Consider the following 15,786-nt stretch of genomic DNA (forward strand, 5'->3'; position numbering starts at 1 on the left):
TATTTTTCAAGCTTCTTGCTTTATTGGCTACCATTTTACTACACTTTCAAGGCTATGTTTACCCTTTGGCTTATCCTACCTCAATTCAAAGTAAGAAAAATCTTGCTGTTTCTTTTTTCTGCCCAATTTTTACATTCTAATCAATTGAAACAGGGTGCTGAGACATTATATCTTCGGTTTATACGTCCGCTTATGAATCAACCCCCATTTAACCAAAAAAAATATTCAAGTACTAGTAAAGCAAAATAAAAGCATTTTATTTTCCTCTTTAAAAGAGTAGCTTATGATCTGGGCTTTTCTTTCTTTTCCTTGTACAAAGCAAGGAGGGAGACACCAGCGACCTTGACAATCTTGAAACGGACACCAGGAATATCACCAATAGCACGACCCTTACGACCGAAACCGGCAATCAAGACTTCGTCGTTTTCATCAACGTAGTTCAAACAACCATCGTTAGGGACGAAAGCAGTAACCTTCTTACCGTTCTTGATCAATTGAACACGAACACACTTACGAATGGCAGAGTTAGGTTGCTTGGCTTCAACACCAATCTTTTCGAGGACAATACCCTTGGCGTGAGAAGAACCACCAAAAGGAGAAGAACGGAAAGCAGTTCCGAGAGCTCTCTTCTTGTATTGTTTATCAGCCCAACGTTGATCACGACGATGAATACGAAGCTTACGGGCAGCGTTTAAACCTCTAGGTTGACCCTTACCTAAACATATAAAAAAGCAGAGTTTAATAAAATTACGGTAAAAAATAAGTTTTTGTTGTAGAATGAAGTCAAAGAAAAAGAAAAGGAATGAATGACAAGGATTTTCTAATGAAAAGCTGGTGAATTCTGCGCAAATGTAGACATGTATTCAAGTTATCGCTGATGTTGATGCATTATTAGACATTATAAATCTTGCTTTGCTTTCCAAATAGAAATAGGAACTGATTTTTATATATTAATGGATCCATTTACAATGCATTCTTTCTCTTTTCTATCTTTTTCTCTCATCTATCAACAGTATATTACATACCCATGATGGATTATATATTAAAAGAAGGATTACACAGCATACTGACAATGCTTCACTTTGTATCATACATTGATCCCTCCTACTGCTTCAAATAAGTGTCCGGTCCGGAAACATTGAAGGATATCCGGAATCTGTGATACTTTGAGAAAGCAATAACTTGATATATCATTTCACTATGCACAAAGATATATTTATTTGATGGCCAACACTTCCTTCTATTATCTTTATTAAATGAAATTGCATATTTATAGGCTTATTAAATTGAAACTGTATTGCTTTTTGAAATGTGTCCGTGTAATTTTTAATTTGCCCGCCAATCTATCTATTTTTTCTAAAAAAAAACCTTTTCTTTTCTCTTTCCTTTTGCGTGTTAAAAAAAATATAAAAATTGTCTAAATGAGCGATAGTGACGATGAATATGGCCCCATAACTTCGACCTGGGGCTCTCAAAGCAATACATCTGATCCTTTAGTTTCATGGCATAGCCTTGCTGATCCTAACGCAAAAACTGGTCCCAACGGTCTCGGTAGTGGTAATCTCCACAGACGAGGCAAAAATTTTGTGCCCATTTCAGAAGAACAAATTCTTGCTCAACGTTTAAACCAAGGCTCTACAAAAAAGAAACTCGTACCAAAAGAAACGCCTAAAAAAACAAATAGTACGAAGAAGACAGGAACATTTACCAAAAAGATCAAGTCTCCTGCAATCTCATCACGCCCACTACTTAAAAATCAAGTAAACAATAGTTGGAATTCACAAACTTTAGTTGAAACGCCCTTTTGGGAAAATACGGTAAGTCTTTACAATGTGTGTTCACTACAATTACACGTTATCTGACATGACATTTAACCTTAGACTGCAACCAGTCAGATAAGTTCAAAATATAATAGCCAGTCGTCGACAGCATCAAAAAATAACAACCGGCAGACCAATATAGAAAATAGGCCTTCAGTACCTAATACAACTTCGATGGAAGTTACTACAAATGAAATGACGAGAATAACAACAGAAGATAAGGAAAAATATACAAATGATAAGGGAATCAGTAAAAGCGATTGGTTTGAAACTAATAAAGATAATTCAAAAAACAAATGGGCCAATACTGCATCAACGGATGGCTGGGGAACTCTCGATATAACATCCAGTACTTCAAACGGTTGGGGATCAGTGAATAAGAATAGCAGTGAAATGATAGGTTGGGGAATAGAGAAAAATGAAAACGATACGTCAAGCGCCTGGGAAACAAGTCATGGAAATGAATCTACAAATTGGGGGGAGTTAAACATGAATAGTACATTAGAAAGCAGTAAACTGTCGACGACAGATTGGCCATCTGATAATAACAACAAATCGACAACAAATGACTTGGCAGAATGGGACCAATCAACAACATTAAGTAATAAGACCAAGGGCGAGTTTGCATCCAATGGATGGAGCAAATTTTCTCAAGACTCCTCAACAGATTCAATGACTCCAACATGGCTCGAGGAACAAAACAGTCCAAAGTCAAATGGCAGATCCTATCAATTCTCTAACCCTACCAAAAAGAAATATTCTGATTATAGACTTGTGAGTGTACCGAAGCCTATGAATTATACAAGAGATAAAGATATTCCCATACCTACCCAAATTGCACCACCACCACCACCAGAAAATGCAGTATTGATTACAATCCATGTAGAATTGAGTGACACCTTAAAGATACCTGTTAAAATAAGAGAATTGGATGAACCAGAGCAATTGGCTAAAGAATTTGCGGAAAAGAATAACGTGAATACAGAAACGGTTGTCCAAGCGCTAACAAAACTCTTCGATTCACAAAAAACCTTTGCTCTTAAGAAGGCGAATCGAAAATTAAGAAGGAAATATCCGACATCACACAATACAGAAAGATATCCTGCACAAGAAATTGTATATAATAAACATACCCACACTTCATCAAAAGATCCATTTCATACACCTGTTTCTACTCAGCAAGCACCATTTGCAAAAAGCCAGTATTATTAGCTGTAAATAAACAAAAAAAAAGCAGCTTTTTTTATATAAATATTATTTTTATTATTTTACAAAGTACCAATTTTTCCAATAGCAGCCAAAATAAGGCCATTGAAAAGAGGTGAAGGCCTCAATGGACGTGTAAGGTATTCAGGGTGATATTGGGCACCTACGAAGAATGGATGATCTTCCAATTCAACAATTTCCATACGTTGACCAGATTCATCTCTCCCAATAAATTTTAATCCGTTCTTTTCAAAAGAATTGACGTATTCAGGATTAACTTCGTAACGATGACGATGACGTTCATCTACTGATGGTTTATTACCATACAACTTGCGAACATTGTATTTTTCAGTGCCTTCTTGAAATATGGTAGGACGAAGACCAAGGCGCATTGTGCCTCCTAAATGCGTCTTGGAGATTTCAGGCATGTAGACAATGACAGGTGTTTTGGCTTCAGGATCCACTTCGGCAGACTGAGCATCGGTCATACCACAAACATGACGAGCAAATTCAATAACAGAGATTTGCATACCTAAGCAGATACCCAAGTAAGGAATACCGTGTTCACGAGCCCATTGAGCAGCCAAAATCATGCCCTCAATACCACGACTACCAAAACCACCAGGAACGAGAATACCTTCCGAAGAACAAACATGCTTCCATGCTTCATGGTATTTAAGAGGGTTGGTAATGCGAGTTTCAGGTTCCAAATCAGAGGCGTCAACCCATTTAATGTCTATCTTGCGCTTGTGAGCTAAACTAGCGTGTTCAAGAGCTTTGTAAACCGAAATGTATGAATCATGCAAGTCTGTGTACTTGCCAACGATAGCAATAGTAACCGTTTCGTGCAGATGAACATAACTTCCAGCCAAAGTAGTCCAATCTTGCCATAATTTTTCACCGGCCAAACGACGCTCATCAGAGATCTTGAGCGCATCCAAATTGAGACGACGACGAAAAAAGTCAATGACACCATGTTCACGCAATAAGAGAGGCACATGATAGACAGACGATACATCGTGGACAGCCAGTACTTGTTCAGGAGCAACATGGCAAAACATGGAAATTTTAGAAGCAACGCTTTCGTCCAAGGGCTTGGATGAGCGACAAGCAATCAGGTCAGGAGTAAGGCCAGCGCCACGAAGATCACGAACACTCATCTGAGTAGGTTTAGTCTTTTGTTCACCTACAGAACCAACCACGGGCACCAATGAGACATGAATCAAGCAAAAGTTATCATGGCCAACGCGGAATTGAAATTGACGCATAGCTTCAACGAAAGGAGCAGATTCAATATCACCTACAGTGCCACCCAATTCAATGATACAAACGTCAGGCTTCTGTCCAGATTCATCCACAGGTAAGTCTACCACACGTTCAACCCAATCTTGAATGGCATCTGTCACATGTGGCACCACCTGCACAGTCTTGCCAAGATAGTCACCTTTACGCTCTCGCTCAATAACCTCTTGATAAATTTTACCCGTTGTGATGTTGTTGATTCGGCTCAACTCGACATCAAGGAAACGTTCGTAATTACCCAAATCAAGATCAACTTCGCCACCATCATTCAACACAAATACTTCACCATGATCCAGTGGAGTCATTAAACCAGCATCAATGTTCAGATAAGGATCAATTTTAATGGCCGTAACGTTAAGGCCTAAGCTCTTCATAAGTGTACCAGTACTAGAAGCAATGACACCTTTACCGATACCGGAGATCACACCACCAGAAACAACAATATATTTAGTCATGAAGATAAGTTTATTTTAGATAAAAAAGAAAAAGGGAGAAAACTAAATTGAACGATAAACAAGAGGATCTCAAGTGTATGCCCAATTCAATAAATATTGAACGGGGAAGGACTACAGCAGTGCAAAGAAAACCAAAGTTTTTATACTTTTCTTTTAAGACGGAGTACAAATTGTAAAAAATTTTGCTTTTTATTATTTAACCGTGGGAGTAAGCCGCCGAATTTGTTTGAGGCATAATGTACTTCATTGTCATGAAATTTCAGAAATAGCCTATGACAGCTCGTTATTTATATCATTCAACGAAAGTCCATCAATAATCATTTGTATATGTTACAAACCGTAAATGAAAGAATCTGGATGAGTGACTCATACTTATCTTTAAGGGACCGATATCATCTCCTTTTTTCACAGCTTTCTCATTTCTTGAAGCTGTCAAATCTTTAAATATTTAATTCCTCAAAACATATCCGTTAAGTTCAGTATGCAATTTACAAACAACATAGCCTTTTCTTTTAAGAATGTTTTCTTTGTTTACTATTTCGACTTGTATTAGTTCGATAGCGTTAGGAATAGATAACTTTATTTATTGTACAGCAAATCAAAACTGCGGCATACAATGTTCTTTATCTGAATTTGCAACATTACTAAAAACTATGTAGATTATATATCCATCCTATAACCTAGACCTTTAATGTGCATTCGTCTAAGAAAGGCAAATTAGACAAAACTTTTTGCGTCTTCTTTGAAGACACAATTATTTTTGGTACGAGTAACAATTTAGAAAGTAATGGGACATCTGTCAATAAACCAAGATCCAATACCTCAACTGGCTAAAATTTGAAAGAGCTCAAGCACGCGCTATATTTTACTTTTTTTTTTTACTTACTTCGGTTAAATCTAAGGTCGTCTGAGTGATTTTTTGGAATAAAAACCATGATCCTGTAAGCAGTATTAAAATAAAACAATTTTAAAAAAGTCCTCAGTATTTTTACTTTGATCTTCGTATCTGTGCTTTCTAGCTGTATCTATTTCCATTAAAAGATCCAATTTTGAAATAATTTCAGTATATATTTCATCTTTGTTAACATTATTTGTCCTTAGAACAAGCTGGCTTAAAAAGTGTACAAGCGTTTGTAGAGCCCCTTGAAGATCATTAGAAAATCAAATGGACAACTATCCAAGCATTCTCAACTTACATGCACTTTCAGGTTCTAAATCTAACAAATCACGAACAGTATTAATTTCTTCTATCAAAAGTTGAGTTTTATCTAAAGTAAACCATGAAACATGGTCATTAATTGTTGGATCATTGTAAATTTTGGAAGATGTTGGTGTCCATCCTCTGCTTTCTAGTGAAGATACAATTGTCTTCATACGTTTATGGGTATCTAAATAGAATTATTAATGTGATTAATGTACGTTTTGCTTTGTAACAAGACAAAAATAAAATTATTACTTGGTCCCCGTTCAATTTGCTGTATCTGCACATTCCAAACGGCCTTGGGGCCAATTTTACCACTGCTACTAGGGAGAATGACATCTGAAGAAACTATAACCTGACAGGCCTCCGTTTCCTGATTCGTGAGAGAATATACCCAGATAGAAGATCTTTCTTTTTTCTCATCCTTTTCTGGTATAGGATACATATTGCCTTCCAAATGTTCATTTTTTCCATTTAATATACTAGGCATCTGTCTCATGCGGACAATATCGTTAAAGGCTAAGAAGATAAATGGTGTACCTTTTAATTGATAGGCGCCTATTAATTCTACAGCGTCCGACACTCTGCCCAATATCCACCGATAATACAGCCACGCTGACTGATCATCTGGCTCCGTGTAAATGGCATTTTTAACAAGATCCAGTTCTACAAGAAATGGTAAATATTTTCATTATGTGTATAATTCTTATTCACTTCTCTACCGTTTCTTGCCACTTCATTTTTTTCTTCTGTTGTCATGGGGGTAACGACCTCTGGTAAAAGTTTCGATCTCTGGTGCCAAGCTGAATAATTACTGAAGCTTTTACAGATCATTTTTGTTGTAAACTGATATTCGGATTCTACTAGTTTATAATTATCTTGTTCATCTTTAGTTTTTCTTAAATGGCCGACCACATATTGTCTGTAATTCCAACCATGAACTAAACCAACAATAAATGTTCAAAATATTTTTGTATATCACTGCTTTCTTATTCTCTTTTGCTTACAGTTACGCGCATCCATAGAAAGCATCTTATCCACCAAACCGAGCTCAGCATTCCAATCTGGCTTCGGCATGTTCTGCAAACACCAGAATCGATGATTCCATAGCCAATAAGACTTGGGATTCATTCTAATAAGCTGCATAAACAGTAAAAGCTCTTCTTTGAATACTTTTTGATTTTCTTCCTCTTGGCCAGGTTGAAGTATAAAATTCAATAAAATATCTCGACGATAATTCCAAATGGTATAAAATTCGGGATTCCAGTTTACGATTTGAGTTGTTAAGCTAAAAGCTTCTTGGCTGTACGTTTTATCAAACATCTACATTGTTTAATAAGCATTGTGTACGTAAACAAATAAACAATATACTTTTTGCTGGCATTGCTTGACAAGTAAGTTGTATTCAGCTATTTTCACTGCTTCCTTTTCTTTTCGAGCTTTCATAAGCTCTTCGGTAGTTTTTTCGCGTTTTCTTCCATGCTGTACTCGTTGTCAAAGAGTCTTTTAAGTAAACTTTGCCTATTGTATTTTATTAGCATCTTACCACGTCGCCCATTATAGTTTAAAATAAGAAGAGAAGGTACACTATGATTAATTAACACTCAGATTTTGAATTATTTACAGTTCAGCTTAAGACTTTTGACGTTGTTCATGGCATCCTGTTTTGGCAGGTTCTCGCAGGCTTCTACACCTGCTTTACTGTGTGGCCTCCTGGCTGCGTAGACCTGTTACATCTTGGAAGGAATTTTGGCCTTTCGACATTATAAGCTCTGCCTTCACTCCCTGGTGGAGATTGTTACATGATAATCTGCCCGTGACATCCACACTTCACCAGAGAAACATTGCCTCGTGTGCTTCCTCTGTATGCCGTATCGGTCATAGTGATGTTGAAGACACGTTCCATTTTGTGGTAGGATGTCTACTAAAGTGATAATTCTGGTCTTCCGTATTGTCTTTGTTTCACCTGACAGACCTATTCCCTGACGCAACCTCTGTGTGATCCACTCTTGCAACGCTATCTTCTCCCGATAATCGGTATACAGTTTGTTCAGATAATATTCGCCCTTTAAGGTTTGTCTTTTCATCACTCTGGAAGTTTCACTGGCGTTGTGTTCTCAATGGCATCCTCTAGTCATTGTCAGAGGCTATGAATTTCTTCCAGCTTTTGTTTGACATATTACTTGTAATGGAATTTTAATTGCTATTTAATGTATCTAGTAACATATACACATAGATTCTCAACAGATTGAAAGCATGCAAATTCTCTCTCACTTTTTTTAATGTAACTTACAAATATTCATTGTTAAGGTAAAGGCGTTTTTTATTTAACCAAATATTTACAATTATACAAAACCAAATCCTGTAGAACATTCGCTTATAGCCTTGAAAAGATTACGGCGAAGGTCCTCATAATTCTGATATTGCGGAAGATCTATTTGATTAAAACTAAATAATACACATATTAGGCAGGGAGTATTAATAGCTTGACAAACTAAAGCTTACCATGTATGGGCAGAAGGCAATCGGTTTATGTCACTAAATTCTTTATGAATTTGGAACTTTTGAAGACCGTTAGATCCTTGTAAGGCTGAAAAGCCGCCTAAAGGCACTTTGGATGTTCCAGTTGCAAACTGTAGTAATTTGGCTCTTTCTTCTTCATCAAATGAACGTACAGCACGCCAGAACCATTGAATCTGAGGAGACTGGAAGTTGTATCCTTGATAAACCGTATTCGCCTTCCAGTCATCTATATCAATATCTGGAAGACCAGATATTAATAATTCTAGTTCTTGTTCGTTAAAAATGCTTATAAGAGAAGATGGAATTATTTCGTGAAATCCTTCAAGGAATGCATCCACTTGCGGTTTGATGGCTAATACAAGTCTTTGTTGAGCGATTAAATACACGTATTCATGCTTGTTCTCTTCTGTCACAGGTATATTTCTGCCGTCAGGTTTCAAATCAATCGTCTTTGTCGTGCCAAAATCATCTGTTTCCACACTGAAAGTCAAATCAATCACATTCGTAATGTCATTTTCCAACATCCATACTAAACTCTTGTAATACGTAGGGTCTATAGCTTCAAGGTCCTTATAATCTATGGACCGACCTAAGATGAGTTTATAAAAAGATCGAGTAAAATAAGCATCAAGTAAGCGGCCATCATGAATCGCTTTTCCAATCACTCTTCCAACAAATTTGAAATAAGATAAATGGTCAGGATTTACTCCAGAGGCGCGATTGGGTAAGTAAGTTAATTTATCTGCTGCAGAAGTAATGAACAAGGCATAATTGGGGTCAAACATTTGGCGAGCTAAAGCAGAGAACCATTCGCGAGAGACACCACCTTCATCAACACCTTCTTCGTCCTGGAAATGGACCTTTAGCTTTCCGTATCTGATCTCATCACCTGTACGATCTTGCAGTTGTTGATATGTATCTTCAAATATATAGTCACGACGGATGCTAAGTTGAAGTGGAGGAAACTTTTCGCGAGAACTGCTTTCTTTATAAAGAGCTTCGTTAAAGTAAGATCGCTTATTATCAAACTCGAGGATCTTGGGAACAGTGACCAAACAAAAGAACGAACCATTCATCAGGGGCGGATTATTGCGTATCATTGTATTCAATATTTTCTTATGCTCTTCAGTAAATTCAACAAAGAAATACCACTCATCTGCCAGCATATCTGAAATGTAATAGTCCCTAGCTATACACATAAAGCATTCAACTAGAGGAAGTAAAACTGTAGCCACATCCATTAAATCTTCCTTGTCGCATATGATTCGTAAGCATGATCCAAGCAAACACCAAAGAGGCTGAAATTTGAGCTCTTTGTAAACCTCAATGGCCATTTTCTTTTTCTCTATCCCATTTTGTTGATCTACTTGACGTGTCCAAAGAAAGTGCATGGTATTCAAAACGCGAAGTAATTTCATTTGATGTGCAGTTGCAGTTGAGAATTGCTTCAAAGCCGAAGTTTCCATTTGTGTTCCAGTTTTCAATTTTTCCAGTATAGAAAGTAATACTTCAAGATCTTTGAATATTTGCTCGGCAGATTGATTTGCTACTAACTTCAGATTCTGAATGATTTTGTTAAATCCTTCTTCAAGATAAGATAGGTTTGATAAAGTGCTAAGGACGAACCGAAATGTACGGCTGGAGCATTCGTTTGTAGTTAAAACGCGCACCATTCGCTCAAAATATTCGGTTGGAATATTTGAAAGCAGATCTTCTGGGTTTACCTTTTCACTCCCTGATTTAGTTTTTTCATCAAGTTGCTTGACAAGGCCTCGTATAGGATGACATATCTTGGCTAATACTTCCATGAGTTGCTCCGTTAATTTTGAATTGTTTAAGAATGATGGCCGTCTTAAAAGGTCAATGAGGACAAGGAATGAATACTTCTGTTTACCATTTTCCATATTTTCAAATCTTTCGTTTTCTGATAGGAAGTAGCGAAGAGAATACCAATTCCATGTAACTACATAATATATAATTTCCAAACATCTTTGGGAGATTAAACTAGGTGTCTTGTTTACAAAATTGCTAGTTTTTCTTTCTTTTTCCACCCCTTCCATTTCATCAGACTGACGGAATAACCGAGAAAAGCTACGGTCAACAGCAGCTAAATCTGAGCATTCGTCTTGAAGTATACAAATTAACAAGGAAAGTAGATCGTTGCGTGTCTTGGTGTTTTCGCACAAGTTAAGCAGAAGTCGATTGAGTAAAGCTTTAACGATAGATTGAGGAACAAACAATAGACGTGTCAGAATGGCTAATTGGGAACGATCAACAATACGAATAGCATTAGAATATCTAGTAAAAGCAGGTGGAATTGCTTGATTATCATTAACCGCTTCATAGAAGGCATCATCATCAGAAACTTGCGAATCAGAAGTCCTAGCAGCAAATAGGTTCTCTTCCGCTTGCTCTTCTGTTTGTTCAGCATGACTTTCTGGGCTATATGGTATAGTTTCTTCCTGATCTTCAGAATCTTGTCGTCTTCGACTAACAAGCACTTCCTCTTCGCGAAGTAAGTCTTCACGAACATCATCGGGTAAAGCGGCTAAAAATTCAGGATCGAGGCCTTGTTCTGCAGAAAGTTCAATCACAGGTTGATGACCTTCCATTTGAGCATTAAGGATCTCAGCGCGAAGATCTTCGGGAAGCGCTTCCAAAAATTCAGTATCAAGACCAGATCCAGTAAGGTCCATTTCTTCGCCGCGAATGACTACACGGATTCCATCTTCACGCTGCTCTGCTCCCTCATCCATATCTTCTACTTCTCTATGCGATTCATGATCCTCATCATTGTTCCTAGAATCAAAAAAGACTTCATCCATGCTTTCTCTATCTTGATCATTTTCTTCTATATTGTCCGGATGAAGGATGTTTAATAGATGCTCAGCTAATACAGTGGTCTTTGCTGCAGCAGTAGAGGTAATATGGGCCATTTGTGTAACTTGGTCCCAACGATCTACAGTCGCTATTGGTGTAAATTCCAGTAATAATCGCAAAACATTTTTGTCTTCACTATCGGTTGAACGACTATCTTCTTCAGGAGTGGGTGCAGTGGTAGGAGTGTTACCATCTGAAATGAATTGTGACCCTGGATCAACATCTAGGATATCCTCATCAATGTCGGCATCTCTTTCCCGTCTATTTTGAGAAGATACAACAGATCGAAGCATAAATAGGGCACCATGTCCAATAATATCTTCATAAGGCTGTAAATGAGACATAGAAGCGTTTCCTGTGAGTGCCTCTTTTATTTCACTAGCACTGTGACTGACATAGCCTCGCAGGAGAGGATGCAAAATAATATCATCTCTAATAGCTGATGATTCTCCTGGACGGAAACTAAGCTCATTGTTTGAGCTAAGGGCCATAGTAACTGATGGTATATCTATTTATTAAAAACTGTTTAGCTACATGCATATGGTTGCCATTCACTTTATACGTTACGTATAGCATTTGAGTGGTTGTTTACTCCCATATTTCGGGCTATATAATTAAGTAATTAATGTCTATTTCATTTTTAAAGCACAAGTATTTATCTTACAACCGTTAGCATAACGTCTTCTCATAGCAAGATCATAGCCTCGAACACCATCCACAGGCTCTTCTTCTTCAGTATCCTGATCTTCATCCGCTAATGGATTGTCCTATTCACTCATTTAGTAAGTAAAAGATCTATCTCTCTTTTTTTGCATATTAATTCACCACAATGGAAAACTCTCTTTGCAATCCACTGTTCGCTGCTCGCCAGTCACTATCATTTTCAGATTCAACATCATCACTCATCTCAGAGTAATCCAAATGAGAAGAATCGTCTGTGTCATAAGAAATAGGAGAACCACCTTCATCTTCATCCAAAGATTCATCAGTACTATCAGATTCCTATTTATTAATACAAGTTAGTGTTTCTTTTTTTTTTTTTTTGCACAACAAATAATCCTCTTTAAATAAATGAAAATAACAATACTTCTTCGTCAGTATCAGGAAGATGATGACGGTGGCTTCTCATCAATTCATCCATTTCCCTATCTTCCTCGTCTTCTTCATCTTCCATTTCATTCATACTTTCATCCTCTGTACTCTCTTCATCTTGTATAATTTCAATGACTTCCTCTCCAGAGCTACATGCAACGTTATTAAAAGAAACCATTTAATAAAAAAAAAAAAAGGAGCTGTAGTATACCTTGCCATTTCTATATCTTCATTATCACTACTCTCATCCATACTGCTACCCTCTTCTTCTTCTTCTACAGCAGTGCCATCTAAAATAGCCATAGATGAGTTTCTATAAAGTTCATCCATGTCGTCTACAGGAGATTCACTTCTTTTGATGAAACATATCAAAATATTTTGCTTGATCGGCTTCTTCTTCTTTGTCTTCCTCTGTGGGAGTTTGCTGAAGCCGACCCGCCATTTTGGTCAGCTTTTCTAGAGGACGAAGTAGAGCATTCAATATTGTCTTGGCGTGCGGATAGTTGACATCTACATCTTGAATGGCATCGATCAAAAGTTGAACAAAGTTGTTATCTAACATTAATTTGGACAAATCCATAACGTTGGCATCCTTCATGTTTGGAGGCGAGATGTAGTCTGGATTGATGGCTGCAGCCCGAGCGTTCAAGATGTGGTGACATAGCTCAGAGAGTGCGTAGTACTTTGTGTATTTTTTACTATTCTTTGCCTTTGCCCTGATGTAATAACCAAAAAATCCAGCAATGGCTTGCAAGACATGTCTTCGAACTGTTTCTAACATCTCCGACCGTTTTTTCTCTTGTGTTCCTTGTTTATTCTGCCTTTCTTTTTGATGTTTCTGTTGTTCTTGCTGCTGATCCTGCTGCTGATCCTCGGATCCTTCTGATTCATCTGATGATCTGTCCTCGATCGAGCTTGCGTTTATAGAATGAGTTGTATCGTAACACAAAGCGACAAGTAAACCAGTTGTCCAAATATAAATACCCTTTTTTTTTCGTTCTGTGTCTGTTCTGGCATTCACAGGGCCAAAGGGTACTAAAATGTTGAGTAGTAAATTGAGAATAGAGCGATCCGAACTGGGCACCATATCAGGAGTATAATGGAATTCAATATCCTTAGGTATCTCGTAAGAGATAACATCATATTTACAACTTGGATAAGACGAAACAAGCTCCAAAATACACTCAATCAAATAGCCAGTATAACCAAACTTCCAGTTGCTTTGGTTTTCTGTTGCCTGGACTTTTACAAGTTCATGCAGCAAGAAATGGATTACTGATCTCGATTCTATGTCACCAGGGATACCTTCATTTTCCTTATTGTCCTCTTCATTTTCTGTATTACCAATATAATGGATGGTAGTTTTACCATTTGCTCTGTTCCTTATGCGACATACTTGCTTACACACGTTAAAGAAATTAGCTGGGGATCTCAAAAAGACAGCTTGTCCTGCTTTGACTATTTTGTCCATACTGACATCTCCTGAAGTGTATCTTCTTGCCCAAAAACAAAGCCATTCTTTCATGCATTCCTCCATCACGCGCTTGTTTTCAATAAGATGACGTAAGATAATAATAACATAAGCTTGTTGAACCTTGATGCTTGATTCAAATTTAGCACGGGGACGTTTTAAAAGAGCTTCCAAGCCATTTGACATCAAAAAATCACCGACTAATTCTGTTCGTTTGGTCAGTCGTATAAGGATACGCAGGGTGGCGAGCAGATTGTCCTCAGAAAGAGTATCGAGCGATAATAATTGAATACAGTGATCTAACAAACGGGTTGCTTGATCATGCTGAAGCACTTTGTCAGTATCGATCTCTTCTTCTTCTAAGTCATTCTCTGATTGCGCGATGTGCGTTTCCAATATCAGAAAAAGAGTTGTTAGCCATTTTGGGTTTGGGAATTCTGGAGTGGTAACCATCATGTTCAAAAAGTCAGACCAACCCACAAACTTTGATATCGTCGATACCCATTGAACCGCAAAATCATGTACCTCAGGCTCCCTTAACATAAGAGCAAAGATACGGATCCTATTAATGCAGGACTCAAAGAGAGCCCTCTTATCCGTGTGTTCGGCTGTCATGCCCTCAAAGAACTGAGCCATGAGTTTTGTATTTTGCCCAGTTTGTCTGGGTCCGCCGCAAATGAGAGCGATAAGAGTATCACGAACAATAAAGTCCAAGTCATCCCGATCTTGAACGAGCTGAGTAAGGATATTTGGTAGGTTGTCTCGTATTTGATCACGTGTGTGGTTTAGCAATAGAGCAGCTAATTTGGTATCTACGATAGGAGAAAAGTCCGAGCATTCATCTTCTTCAATATCTTCATAATCCTCATCATGATCGTCCTCTGGAATATCATCTGTATCTTGAACAAGGTCATCATGTGTCACTGGTTCTGAGTATAGTGCTTTTATAAGAAAGAAGTTGAGGCTAACTAATCGATCGTTTGTATAACCTTCTTCAATGAAAACTTGTGCTGAAGACGATTCTGAATCCACAGTCATGTCTCTCTCACCATGCACATATAAGCACTGCGTTATACAACCAAGTAAGGCACGAATAGAAAGCTTAGGAAACCTGGCAAGGGATGAGCATTCGAGAAGGGGATGGATTTTCAAAATTTCTGAACGAACAAACATCAGCCAGTTTTCTGGGAAGAGCAGTGCAAGTTCCTTTTGCTGTGCGGCTGTTTTCTTAAGAGTATGATTTGAGTAAAGATTAGGAAGAGCAAGATGGTGTAAGGCCGGGAATAGGAGCTCAAGACATAAGTTGATCCGCTCAAAGAGGGGCGTCTCTTCCTGGTTCTCCCCAATCATGGATTCTACTTTACGCCAAAGCGGTTTCGCCAAGTTATCAACGATCCACCTTACACCACCTAGCATACCAAACCATACAGCGACAAGAGATACCATGTGCCGACGCTCTTTATCTTCCAGTATGAGCATAGAAAACAAAGCAGATATAGCGGCCACATAGTCGTACCGGCTTTCAGAGGATTCTGATTCTTGCAACCATCGAAAATTATTCAGCATGAGATTTGCTATACCCTGTGAAATCAAAAACAGCTTGCGTCCTTCTTTCACGGATAAGTTTCGATTGCTGTATGGCTCCAATTTAATAATACTTTGAAGTAATGGCATAATCACAGGACTAACGCCTCCTAATAATTCTGCAAACCGTCTGGTATTTACAATCTTGGGATCCGTCAAATCAGATTGTTCAACTTCTTCAGCTGTCCCATCACTATTGAGTTTGATTTCTTTGGCATACCATGGTCTAGGAACGGCATTTCTAAGCAAAAT

General features: G+C 37.8%; 6 protein-coding genes across 6 annotated transcripts; 1 reads left to right on the forward strand and 5 right to left on the reverse strand.

Annotated features, from left to right (window-relative positions):
* Positions 1-281: 281 nt before the first annotated feature.
* On the reverse strand, positions 282-1,029 carry RO3G_03016 (40S ribosomal protein S23; the record flags this gene model as incomplete). Its single annotated transcript, XM_067657607.1, has 2 exons — positions 282-715; positions 1,026-1,029. 2 exons carry the CDS (start codon positions 1,027-1,029, stop codon positions 282-284), a joined length of 438 nt encoding a protein of 145 aa, XP_067513708.1.
* Positions 1,030-1,421: 392 nt separating this feature from the next.
* Positions 1,422-2,598, forward strand: RO3G_03017 (uncharacterized protein; the record flags this gene model as incomplete). Its single annotated transcript, XM_067657608.1, has 3 exons — positions 1,422-1,817; positions 1,881-2,421; positions 2,591-2,598. 3 exons carry the CDS (start codon positions 1,422-1,424, stop codon positions 2,596-2,598), a joined length of 945 nt encoding a protein of 314 aa, XP_067513709.1.
* Positions 2,599-3,088: 490 nt separating this feature from the next.
* Positions 3,089-4,783, reverse strand: RO3G_03018 (CTP synthase; the record flags this gene model as incomplete). The annotated part of the gene is made up of 1 exon (XM_067657609.1): positions 3,089-4,783. One exon carries the CDS (start codon positions 4,781-4,783, stop codon positions 3,089-3,091), a length of 1,695 nt encoding a protein of 564 aa, XP_067513710.1.
* Positions 4,784-5,471: 688 nt separating this feature from the next.
* Positions 5,472-7,016, reverse strand: RO3G_03019 (uncharacterized protein; the record flags this gene model as incomplete). Its single annotated transcript, XM_067657610.1, has 7 exons — positions 5,472-5,486; positions 5,670-5,722; positions 5,776-5,808; positions 5,980-6,171; positions 6,240-6,650; positions 6,707-6,925; positions 6,992-7,016. The coding sequence occupies 7 exons, from the start codon at positions 7,014-7,016 to the stop codon at positions 5,472-5,474; spliced, it is 948 nt and encodes a 315-aa protein (XP_067513711.1).
* A 1,313-nt stretch (positions 7,017-8,329) lies between these two features.
* RO3G_03020 (uncharacterized protein) lies at positions 8,330-12,516 on the reverse strand (the record flags this gene model as incomplete). Its single annotated transcript, XM_067657611.1, has 5 exons — positions 8,330-8,432; positions 8,490-11,895; positions 12,052-12,154; positions 12,213-12,389; positions 12,475-12,516. The coding sequence occupies 5 exons, from the start codon at positions 12,514-12,516 to the stop codon at positions 8,330-8,332; spliced, it is 3,831 nt and encodes a 1,276-aa protein (XP_067513712.1).
* Positions 12,517-12,825: 309 nt separating this feature from the next.
* Positions 12,826-14,988, reverse strand: RO3G_03021 (uncharacterized protein; the record flags this gene model as incomplete). The annotated part of the gene is made up of 1 exon (XM_067657612.1): positions 12,826-14,988. The coding sequence occupies one exon, from the start codon at positions 14,986-14,988 to the stop codon at positions 12,826-12,828; it is 2,163 nt and encodes a 720-aa protein (XP_067513713.1).
* Between the last annotated feature and the right edge of the window lie 798 nt (positions 14,989-15,786).

Source organism: Rhizopus delemar, genomic scaffold (genome assembly GCF_000149305.1).
Source record: "Rhizopus delemar RA 99-880 supercont3.2 genomic scaffold, whole genome shotgun sequence".
NCBI classification, from domain to species: domain Eukaryota; kingdom Fungi; phylum Mucoromycota; class Mucoromycetes; order Mucorales; family Rhizopodaceae; genus Rhizopus; species Rhizopus delemar.